Source organism: Anas platyrhynchos, chromosome 2 (genome assembly GCF_047663525.1).
Source record: "Anas platyrhynchos isolate ZD024472 breed Pekin duck chromosome 2, IASCAAS_PekinDuck_T2T, whole genome shotgun sequence".
NCBI lineage: Eukaryota > Metazoa > Chordata > Aves > Anseriformes > Anatidae > Anas > Anas platyrhynchos.
In genome coordinates this window covers 140058974-140071394 of record NC_092588.1, presented here as the reverse complement: position 1 = coordinate 140071394, position 12421 = coordinate 140058974, and the positions used below count along the sequence as shown (strand labels likewise).

The 12421-nt window shown below is 34.0% G+C and overlaps 1 protein-coding gene across 5 annotated transcripts in view; it reads left to right on the top strand.

Annotated features, from left to right (window-relative positions):
• NEBL (nebulette) overlaps positions 1–12421 on the top strand; it is a 255414-nt gene that overhangs the window by 148353 nt on the left and 94640 nt on the right. For 2 of the 5 annotated variants that reach the window (XM_072033687.1, XM_072033685.1), the window contains exons 1-2: positions 11469–11647; positions 11741–11812. The exons of 2 other annotated variants lie outside the window; for them this stretch is intronic. In XM_072033687.1, the coding sequence (XP_071889788.1) occupies positions 11585–11647; positions 11741–11812 (135 nt within the window). In that variant the 5' untranslated portion in view covers positions 11469–11584. Of the gene's footprint in view, positions 1–10933; positions 11044–11468; positions 11648–11740; positions 11813–12421 lie in introns of those variants that run through there. One more of the 5 variants, XM_072033686.1, reaches the window with a different exon arrangement.

Below are 12421 nucleotides of genomic sequence, written 5' to 3'. Positions count from 1 at the left end.
ACGCTTTTTGAAGTCTTGTGTTCTTCAGGTCATTGTGATCTGAGCGTGAGTTGTTTCAAAGCTTGCATGAAGTTAACCTGTTAATAATGAGAATTGTTTTTAATGGATAAGATTATTTTGTAATGAATTGTTGAAAGGATGCTCTATAAAAGAGGTCAGGTAATGTTAAAACTAAGTCTACTGAATTTGTGCTAAATCTTAATGTTAACACTGTCTTTGCATTGTACAAGCAAACATGTTTGACTAAAAACTAAATATTGAAACATAGGAAACATCTAGTGTATTTTTCTTTCAAATATAATGGTACAGATGCTTAGCTAATTACACTATTTTACATTGCTTGGGAACAGTAATAGTGTGTGCTGAGCACCTCTAATATTTTTTTTACTAATTGCATTTTTATGCAGAAGAATTGTGTATGACAGAGAATTTCTCATATATTTAATCTTAAAAATGATTTTAATTTGGTAGAATGGGACTCTTAGGGCTTAATTTCATGTGGTCATTTTCGATGTAAAGATAATGGCTCTCTAAATTGAATGAAAACTGTTGTTTTTTATTTTTTATTTTTTTTGAACATAAAGCATATTTATTTTTAAACACTTCCTTTTATAGCTAGAATACAAGGGATAAGTAGTGGATTAAGGTGCATAGTCTCCGGCAGAATGAATTATAATTTGTAGGGAACAGAAAACCCACAAAGAATGTCCATATTCTTGCATTGTCTGGAAGTCATTTCACACTAAAGTAAACAAATCACAACAGAATTTCTGCACTTTTCAAATTAAGGCAAAGCAGGAAAGCCTGATAGACTTGAGCAGGAAGTAGAGACAAACCAAATTTAATGTAACAAAAGTTGATTTTGATTAAATTGGACAAATTACAGGATCATCTAGATTTCTGCATGTGGACAAAATTCACTTATCTGCTTGCATTACTTGTATCTGTACATCTAGTAAGTCATAGCTGGGTTAAAGATAATATTTCTGCAGTTAAAATGCAGATAGAAATAGCCTTCAAAGAAAAAGCTTAATTGAAGTTTTTGAAATTAAATCAGTATTTCGTTTGACTCAACATGAGACAAAACCCATGTCATTTAGGGTCATTAAACTGGAGTGCAGACTTAGAACGCTTCATCATTTTCTCTGGTTTACTTAGAGTTTTTTTTCTTATGTTTGTATGTAAGGATATTTTAAATTTTATGATATTCAGGAGTTCTGTCCTTGAAGTGACCTTATGCTTCTTAAAAGTCATGTCTTGGAAAATAATCAATTCATCCAGAGGGGAGTCTCACTTCTCTAGATTAATTCTTGACAAAATTTTAATTATTTGTTCTCCAATTTAGGGTGGTTAGCTGTTTCATGTAGGGTGGTTTGAGTTGTCCTTTCTGAAGGTGACTAACAGGTATATGTTTCTTTCAATTGGCAATTGACTACTTTTGTTTTTATTTTATTTTATTTTATCTAGCAAAGTGTGTGAGCACCTAATTTGCACTTTTTAAATTTTTTTTAAATTTTTTTGCCTGGGGGCACTTCCTGCCCCCAGGGTTTACAGTTTTGTATTACAGATTATCATTATTACTTACACTTTTCTGATGAGATTAAGATTTTTTTTTTTTTTTTTTTTTTTTTTTAAGCTGTAGTGTAAAGCTACCAAAATACATTTACAATGGACCTGAAGGCAAATCTTCTAGAGGCAGCCTCAGGCTTTGGAGGTTTCCTTGCTGAAAGGCAGGCTCAGACTTCCCATGAGATCATCAGAGAGATAAAACAACTAAAAGCTCTTCAAAGCTAGGCCTTAGTCCCCAGTACAGATTAATTCTCTGGTGGTGGTTTGTATATGTAAAAAAAATATGTTCCCAGCTTTCAGAGAGGTTATCTTTCTTGTTTCATGCCAAATAGTTACTACCCATAACTAAAGAGACATTGAAATTAATTTGCATAACTATGTATACCTGCACTGATATTTTAATTCTATGCTGCATTTTAACCCAGTTGTACTAATTATAATTTAGTATAAGGTTCTAAATTAAAGATTGTTCTGTGTTCTGTTTTCTTTCCACATTTCCTTTTCTTATTTTTGAAATATATTAACTCTAAAATTTGTTTAACAGATAGCAAAATGTTCTAGGAAAAAAATGTCAATCTTACATGCTGTAAGTAATTACAAGTTAAGAGTTAGTTTATGCTGGAAATGATTTAACAAAAATATCACTGAAAAAGATGCTGCTGAGAAGCTTGGTGATTATCAGCATTAAAACTGGAGGGTCTGGAGTTGAGAAATCTTGATTCATCACAGGCCTCCTTCCTTACTGTAGAGATGTTGCTTTAGTTCTTGGCCCCTTGTTCTCCACCTTGTAAAACAGAATTATAGGATGATTTTATATCCTCAAACGTACAGCAAGAAGCAATTCTGTAGAGGAGGTATTTATCCTGGTCTGAATTCTTTTTACAAAGTTCCAGATGTTCTAAGGAAACAACTTGCTCTCTGAATGATGTCTGCTGTACCTCCCAAATCTGTCTGTGCTGGGTTTGTCAGGTAGCAGGGGTCAGCACTGTGATCTAGAACAGGTCTGGAGCTGTGCCTACTCTTACGTATGCCTGACTCAGCTGTGTCCTCAAACGCCTGTGGACAGGGTGAGGACTCTGCTTACGCTGTGCCTTTATCTCCCATCAGAGGCTCTAGCCCTCTATTTATAAGATTCTTCAAAATCTTATCCACAAGAAACTGTATGAGGAGAAAGCATTTATTGTTCTTTAATGTTATTAACAGTAACAAGAGATCTTGCCCAAAGGCAGGATTTCTGGATAACGTGTGGTGTACAAAACACTTGGTGTATTATTTCTTTTGCCTTCCTTTTCTCAGAAGACACTTGCTGTGCTGTTTCGCTTGGTGCAGGCATTAGCATTCCTTGATTTGAAGAACTGTATTTCAATTCAATCTGCTTTTAACATGATACTGCAGCTATACATGAGGAGCACTGCAGTGCAAAATTTTTGTTATTAGTTTATGAGAACTGTTATTTCCTATAGTAAATTTTGAGAACTGACATTTTTGTAAGTACTATGGTGGTATTCTACAGATGAGAAGTATGCTCAGTTAGAAATTTCGGCATCCAGGTAAATGCAAGTTAAGTTCTCTTGATTTCACTGGGATTGTTTACAAGGATAATTGAGTCCCAGGAATAATAGTACAATACATTGAGCAAGAAATGCCAATTTTGTGACCATTATTTTTTTGGAGAAAACAATGCAGACTATAAGTAATATGATGCTCTAATGTGATGGCAAATGACATAACTGATAGAGCAGAATATTTTTTATTCTTTTTTGGGAATGATGTAGCAAAGTGAAGCTACTTAAAAAAATAGGACATAAGAATTTCTTTTACTGTAAATCATGATGGAATTCAGTGGGAACTTACAGTTTTAATGTTCCAGGTTTCCTATGGTTGTAGCAGTAGTGCTGGTCTGTTGTGATATTTTTGAAAAGTAAGTGGTGTGAAGTTTGAAAGAAGAGGTACTGTGTTGTGTATTCTTTTAAAGTTTTTGTTGTGTAGATCTGCTACAAGCTGCACTGTTTGTTTGGGAAATGCTAGATCAGCTTTTATTCAATCTATGCAGAAGAGATTTCCATAGGGGAAATAAGGTTTAAGCTGAAGTTTTGCAGCTAAACTGTGGACAATGACTAAAGTAAAAGGTAAAGTTTTATATAACTTGATTTGAAAGACTAAGAAAAATTGCATTTAGGTAACTAAATGTTTTAATCTGGTTCAGGTATTCAGTTAAATCCTTTAAAAATGTATGTATTCCTCTAAAAATATGTTACTAAATGTTTGTCAGCATTTCTAAATCAGATGCTTGCCACTTCAGCAATGATACAAACAGAAATGTATTTTTCAGTGGGTGATGGAAGATGTTTTTATCATCTTGTCACTGTTGTCATGGAAACTTGGGTATATTGTTAAACAGAGTGTATGTAAGGATGTAACATTCCTGTGCCTTATTATTGCTAGCTATTGTATTTTTAGTGTATTTTCTTCAACACTGTAGTCAATGCTTAAGAACTTGTAAGTTGCTCTCCTGAATTACAACCAGGAACTCAATTACAGGATTAGGTGGTCCAGAGAGCCCTCAGTACAGGGTTCTTTACTGTAAGTTCCTTTTCAATGCAGGGTTATTAACAGTTTTATTTCCAAATCCAAACCTATTATAAACAGTACAAAAATAATACTAAAGCACATAATTTTGAAATGGCAGGGTTTTTTTTTGCAGAGAATGAGCTATACACTACTCATTATATATTTTCCCTCTTGAAAATAAAGGATATTTTCAAAAAGTGTATTCTTTATATGAAGTGTTTTGTCTTTGAATATGCTGCTAAATTCATAGTACAGCTCTTGTGTGTAGTTGTCTTAACCTGTCATTCATGAAACAATAGGCTAGGAGGAAAGCCTGACTATGGCAGTCCAGATTTAATCAATCCTTGACACAAACTCTGTGTAACTTGTTATCTAATTTAAATCTTACAGTAGGCACAGTTCACAAAATCAGAAAAAAAAACACCACAAAACACTAGTATTTTGTTGTCTCCAAAAGAGAACTATTTAAGAATCATAGTTCTAAGGACATTAAGGGTATGCTTCACAGAATTACATTTTTTTGTCTTTTTGTGCCTGAAGATATTTTAAAATACACCTTCAACATCAGTTATTTATGATTTGAAATTATTTTATTGATCAAAAAATAAAATTACTTCAATACTTTTTTCAACATTGACCAAATGACTTCTCTTTCTTCAAATGTGTTCATTAAATTTATTTATTTTTAATCCTGTTTGGTTTTATCTTTTCTGTTTTGGGGAGTTTTCTAAAGGCTCCTCTGGAATTTAAAGCCTATGATTTTTAATAACTGCTAAGAAATAACTTAGTTTTTTATTTAATCATCATCTGTCTCAAGCAATTTGATGCAAAAATAAGCTTACTTGAGAAGAACTCATAGGAACATGAAATGTTCTGGAATGATACATTTATAAAGGTTTCATAAAGGTGGGTATTATTTATGGTATTGTTCCTTTCAGAGAGAATATGACTGAAGTTACAGTATTAGTTTTATCAAAACACGAAGTGAAAAAATATAAAGGAGAAAAAGCACAATTAAATACAAGAACAATAAAAACCACTGTGGTTTTAGCTTCCAGAATAAAACCAACAACATTTATTAAGTAAGTGTGTTATGGACTCTTGGATATATTTATAACTAAAATTACATTTATAGGAAAGGCCTAGTTTTCTCAGTTGAGGCTGCTGAATTCTAAAAATGCCACAAGAAAAATTCCTCATAGGTGCACAAGCCCAGTCTATAAGGCTAAGAAAATGTGTGGAAGAGAATGAGTCTATATATATGTCAAATACGTCTTTTTGTTATTCGTAATTTAATGTAATAATATAGTTACCAGATTACATTAAGCTGTATTTGAGTATGAAATCACTAAGAGTAGAAAGGGAGTATCTTTAGCTTCTTAGGATGTATTAATGCAAAATGAAATTTACTTACTACTAACTTCATAAATTTTACCTACAATCATCAATAATTTTAGCTGTAATTATTATAACAAGGTAAAATTTCCAAATTCTCACTAAGCAGTCCTGGCATTTTCTTATGTAAGACTGATGTCTGGGTAAAATGAAAACCTTGCGAATGGAAATCTTTCAAATATTATCAAAACCTTCACTGCATTTGAGAAGTCCTAAGAGAAAAGCCATAAATTCCCTTTTGAATTGGCTTCTGCTGAATGTGATTTAACTTTTTTGGAAGCCTCACACGGTAACCCAGTCAACTACTAACTTCAATTTCTAGCCATCTTCTGAAGAAAAAGCCTGTGAAATCTTAGCCACGTGTTGCAGGGTGTTGGATGGCTTGGGTGTACTGCTGTCCACTGGTTACAGTGACTACTGTATAGGCTGCTCCTACGTCATCAGCTTTGGTGGATTCCCATAGCTACTGGGATGCTTGACTAATGTGAAAGGATTTTATGACACTGGGTGAGAATGGGACATGCTACGGCTATGTCAGGTAGAGTAGATGAAAAAATTGCAAAGCAGTTAAATGTGATTGATTAGTGTCATGTTTCCTGCTGCATCGACTTTCATCCTTTCAAGGATTTTTCAGGCTTCTGGTTAAAGTGAAAATATTTGGGGGTAGAAGTGCCAAATTTCGCTGTTGCTGGGGGTTTGACTTCTTTACAAATGAAAAATCAGAAAATAGGGGAGACTACATGTATGTATCCAATTTAGGAAATTTCATTTTTGAAGGTTAGAAAGTATTGCGCAAAAGTAGTAGGTGCTTGTATGAATATTGTCAGGAAAATTAAGCTAAGTTTGTTTTTAACTTTTTTTTTTTTTTTTTTGATCACACATTACTACCTCAAAAAGTTTTATACTGGTTTATTTCAGTACATTGTTACTCATCACAGCTAAGGTTACATCTGCATGGCACAGTCTTATGCCATGATGAATACTCCCACTTCTGAATGGGTTTGCGTGATTCATTTCTTAGAATAATTAGCAGTGTGGGAAAGAGTTTATTAACTCAGACAGTGTCATGCTAGCACAGATACACTGCTTTTTATAACTAGATTAGATCAGGTATTATTACGTGAAACTGTCTTATAAACTTCTTAAATGCTCTGTCATCAAGATCCAGTTGTGCTTAGACACAATCTTTGTGAGTGGATGTTAAAAAATAAACAAACAAACAAAAAGACAAAAAACCTTTATTGATGATATATAAGTCATTGGAAATTCATAATTCATTATGTTTTCTGGAATTAACAACTCAGTGTTCTAAGATCTTATTTGTATTTGTGTTCAAAAATACCATTCCAACTCTCTTTGATTTACCAAAACCTTGAATAAAAGAACTTCAACTGAATGAAAATCTTAGCTTAGAACTATGAAATATTTGCAGGTTTTGAATTGTTGCTGACAAATGCAGTGTAAATGATGACCGATACAATCTTGTGGATAGAACCATCTGTTGACTTTCTTTTGCTGATGTTAATTGGTATTGCATGTACAGAGGAGGTTAAAACTGGCAATCTGGGAACCCTTGCTTTCTTTCTGTTTGTGATTGTGGTGCTGATAGCCTAGCTATGAACTTGCTTGGGCAGCACTGCTAGTAACTTCCGGTCTGATAGATGAGTATTTCTAGAAATGAGAAGTAATGAATCTCAGCGTTTACAAATGCCTTGTGTGCTTTTTGAAAAGAGACCACCAGCTGTGTTCTGTTGAATTAATTGTCCTTATTTCAGTGGTGTATGCATCTGTCCAGGGAGAACAGAAAATTATGTTCTCATTTCAGGGAAGTCTGTGGGTTGATTATGTATGTATTTATTTATTTATTTTTTGTGGAAGCACTGTAGTTAAAGCAGTAAAACTCTACCTCTGTTCTTAATAAGTTTTCAATCCAGGATTGCAAAGGAGCAAAGGAATATGTTCATAACATACACCTCACTGTAACTGCTCTGCAGGTTTTCCAGCTGAAATGCCTCTGTCCTTAACTTGCAACCTGTGTTAAAATACTCCGAGAATAACTCTGTTAAAAATGTTTGAGATTGTGCCATTCCTGGTACCCTTTTTTTTTTTTTTAATGTGTGTGTGGGGAAAGAGAACACCAAGCAAGTCTAGTGGCGGTGTTTATTCAGTGATGGAACTGAATTTAGCTGCTGAATTGGTGTGTGTATGAGGACCAGAATGAGATGACATCTTCTGACTTTCTGGGCTGACATATCCTATATGTATTTCTTAAGACTGATTAAAGGAACAAGGAGATGGCAGGGCTTTGGCCAAGTGTGGACACAACAGTGTGTGATCAAATCACAGTTGCACAACTGTGTGACTGACTTGTGTGCATGCTGGGCAAACTTGTACTCATGGGGACTCAGGCTCCTTTATGCCCTATTTTTCTTTCTCTTCTGCCTCCTCTAATGTGTTTAGACCAAATACTTGAGTTATGTTCTGTGTCCAATGATACTATGTTGAAACACTCAAATGATGGTTGTAAGTGCTGGGAGATTCAGATGTGTCCTTTCATAGGATGTGCCATATAGTTGTTTTCTAGAAGGCTTCTCTGTCAGAAGATCATACATAGTAAGTTGGATGTGCAAGTGTAACTTGCTTACTGCAAATATTGTGATTTTGTGAGCAATAGTGCCTAAGTAGAGTTCTCTTGATTTTGTTGCAGCTTCTTCAACAGAATAGCCTTGTTCCTTAGCCTTAAGGCCAAATTTAAACTCAGATGTGAAACATCCATGCAGTATGGCTGGAAGTAGAAATTTGGAGCTATGCAGAATTTTCTTACAGACTTTGAATGAATTTATGTTGGGTACTGCCCTGAATAACCTGTTTCTACCCTGTGTGTGAATGCAGAGGGTCTACAGATATCCTTAAGATATCTATAATGCAATAATAAAATCTTATTTTTCCATACCCTGTATGCTTACAAATATTATTGTGTATATATTGATCAGAAGTCCGTTCGAGTGCTGTTTTCTTAACGTTCTCTGCCAATGGACTTCGTTTAGTCTGTTCTGTTTTGTGTCAGAATTAATGATGATAGATTCCATTATTTACAGCAGAAAATGGTTCAGAAGTGTAAGTTTGGAGGTTTTGGTAAAAAAAAAAAAATAAAAAAAATAAAAACTTGTGCAGGTGAAAAATCATATTTAATAAAACAGTACTTCATAATCATTTTGAGGATTTAAAGCTCAGTATTTAACTAGGTTCATATTCAGATTTGATGTAGTATTTTTAGAGTATTAAATATTAAAATATCTGTCAACATACACAAATATTTGCTGTACCAAACATGCCTGCTGATTGTGGTTTATTTATTGCCTCTTCTGGAAGTAACTTCAACTTGTTCTTGACCTGTAAGCTGCTATTTGTAATTGTAATGCACTTCTAAACTATGCATCTCTTAAAGCATATCAAGTTCCTGCTACCTGGAACTGTTCAAGGCCAGGCTGGATGGGATTTCAGACAACTTGGTCTAGTTGGAGGCATCCCTGCCCATGTCGGAGGGTTGGGATTGGGTGATCTTTAAGATACCTTCTAACCCAAACCATTCTGTGATTCTATGAAATTCTTCTCTGAATTATATCTGCATATATTTAATTATCAGTGTTTCTCTATGGCAAACTAAGTGATATCTGACAGAACTAAGTGCTTTGAGGAGGAAATAAAAAGATGGAAGACAGTTTATTATATCATATAGTCTCTTACTGCATCTATTATCTGAAGAGAGACATATTGAATAATTTGTGTGTGTGGTTAGTTGATACAGTAATATTTTTCTCCTTTGCTCACTTTGTGCATAGTATTAATTTTTCCATGCATAGTATTATATTTTTCTTTAATATGATGAGTTGTAGCAGCTGCCGTGCAATCCCTATATTATGGAAGTCATATGGGACATAGCATGTTTAAATGCCTAGTTGTGTCTGACCCAGATGACACAAAAATGGGAAAAAATGAAATTCTATCAAATCAGTTCAAGATCATGTTAATGAGAAAGCAGATCTATTATGAGGAAACCATTACAGGAAAACCACAATTACTTTATAAATTATGCTATGTTCAGCTGCTGAAAAAACACCAAATACATTGTAAGCATGTTAAAAATATGAGTTCCTTCTCTACCCCGCAAAAACCAAACAGTTTTGACGTGGTCATTTTGACCATACTTGCTTTCCAGGGCAAAAAATAGCAAAAGATTTCCCTGTATTCAGCAAGCTTTGCAGCTACTAATAGCTCTTTTCTACCCTCTTACATATTTTTCAATGTCTCCACATACAAAATTTATTAAATATAGGAAGGAAAAGGAACTTAACTGTGCTGGAAGAATACAGTATTTTCAATATTATCACAAAAATACAAAACTGAAGCCTTAGTTCTGTATTTCTTTCTGGTGCTTTTGTAGGTACTCTGTCTCCTTAACATGTGCTACTTGAAATCATGCAAGAGTCTGTTGCTTAGGAATACATTTTTTGTGGCCATAGTCTTCAACAGTGACCAGTTATTGTGAATACCCAATTTATAAGACTAAACTGCTTGTTTCCACAAAGACGAAACATCCTGAGCTCCAAAAGCAGTCATCATAAATTAAAGGTAATCCTCACTTATGCAAACCAGGCCTTCAGGTTTCAACATGAACATCAGCACAACCAATCCAAATGTGGACTTTTGGAACTTATATTTGAAATAGTAGAATGAAAAGCCTTGAAACTTTCTGTAATATTAATGTATAAAGAATTCTGTCTCTTGATTATTATAGAATGAAAGCAGTCTGTACCTTTTTTCTTTATAGATATATATAAATATATTTTCATATTTTCAGATCTGAACTAAGTAAAATGTTGTGTTTTTCCTCTCCTTCAAAATGGTTTTCTTTTTTTTTTTTTTTTTTTTTTTTTTTTTCCCTAAGGAAATGTGTTTTTAAACAAGCTCTAGGGGCACTGTTTGGGCTCAAGTACTTAATATTCTTTGAAGAGGTTTTCCAAGAGCACACATTCCTTTGCCTGATTGCAAAGCTCTGTAGTGGTGAATCACTTTGCTAGATGAAATTCAAAATCATGACCTGTATAAAGTGAGATGTATACATGCTATAGATTAGAAAGCAAATAATGTTAAAATGCTGGTTACTCCAACTGATCCTGTAATGCATCCTTGGTTGTTTTACAGAAGCAAATGCTGTGATACTATACCCTTTCGAATAAGGATGCCTTTCAGTTTCATTGCAGTTGGACTTCATACTGGAAAAGGTTGGTTTTGAAACTATGACAATTTTTAAGGTTGGATGAACGTACTTGTTTATATAAGCAAATAGTCAAGTATATTTGTAAGTATGCAGATGTGTTTGTATCTGTGTGCACAGGTTTAAACTTCAGCTGACATAATATGTAAGGCATTTAAGGAATTTTATACACTTGGTGGAAAAAGAACATTTCTTGAAAAATATACTACCTGTCGCATCTACTGGAAAATGTGAGTATTGTGTCTGTGTATATATATATATTTATATATAAATTAAAAAGCTTTATTATTGGACCAACAAAATAAATTTTGTGATGGCTGTTTTTGGAGCCTGTGTTGCCTTGAATCTTTGAACTGGGCAGTTCTCCCATGGCTTTAGAATCAGTGCTCCCATTTATATCTGTTAATTTTGCTAAATTACTTATGTTATGAATTAATTGAATCACAGTATTTTAATTAAGTGTGTTCGCAGTCATTTTAAAAATAGTTGACTGGGATAGGTCATTTAATTATATTTTATCTGTAAGAAAGCATTAGCTCTGCAGCGACTGATAGCTAGCAAGGCCATCTGCAATGCCTTTCAGTTCACTCACACTGAATTGTTCAGATAAAGGCTGTCAAGTGCTGCCTAAATAAGGAAGGAGCCTTGGTTAAGTTAAGTGCAGTGGAGGACACAAATGAGGCATTGATTCCAGGCATGCTGTAGAGTCTGAGCTGTTTCCTGCAGCACTGAACCTTTTTAGTGTATTTGTTGTTTTCTGGAAGTATTAAAATGCGAGTATCTGTCATTCAGGATTTCAGGGAGGATGAAAATGAGGATGAGGAAGAAGAACCGGTGAGTTAAAACCCTGTAGCTTTGAAAAATACTTCCTTTTCTTGGTACTCTTTTTCAGACAATAAACCTGGAACAATTACCTTTCTTTTATAGGTCTTCCTTAAGCCTGTTATTGAGGACCGAAATATGGAATTGGCCCGAAAATGCAGTGAAATAATAAGTGATGTAAGTGACAGTGACTGTTTGCATCCTTATATTTACATTTCTCTTTTCAATGGATTTATATTTACCATGTGTAAACATTTACAATACATATTTACTCAGATATTTATAATGCAGCATGTGCCTATCCAAGGCTCAAATATAAAAGCACAAATAATAGAAAAGCACAGCCTACTGTGATACCTTAAGTCCACTTGGGCAGTACCACTTGGGCAGTACATGGCCCTAGGAAGGAGTATGAAAAATGTATCTCACACAAAGATGTCTCCCATGAGAATGCCTTGGCTGATTTCACCAGGAAAATGCAGTACTTTTGTTAGTTGTAGCCTAAATCCATGAAGTTTGTTCGGTTGAAACAGAACTGAGTGCCAATATACATAACTGGAAGGAGATAGGATAAAAATCAAACAGACTAATTTGATTATTATCTATTTGATTATTATCTAGTCTGTGGTGATAGAAGCTCAAAACTGCTTAGCATATTATTATTGACTTGCAAATTGTAGGAAAAATCCACTGAAATGCTAGGGTATCTTTAAAAAGTATTTAGCTATCAAATTCTTTTACTAGTTGCTGTAGATTTTTGAAACCATAGATCATATATAGATCTTA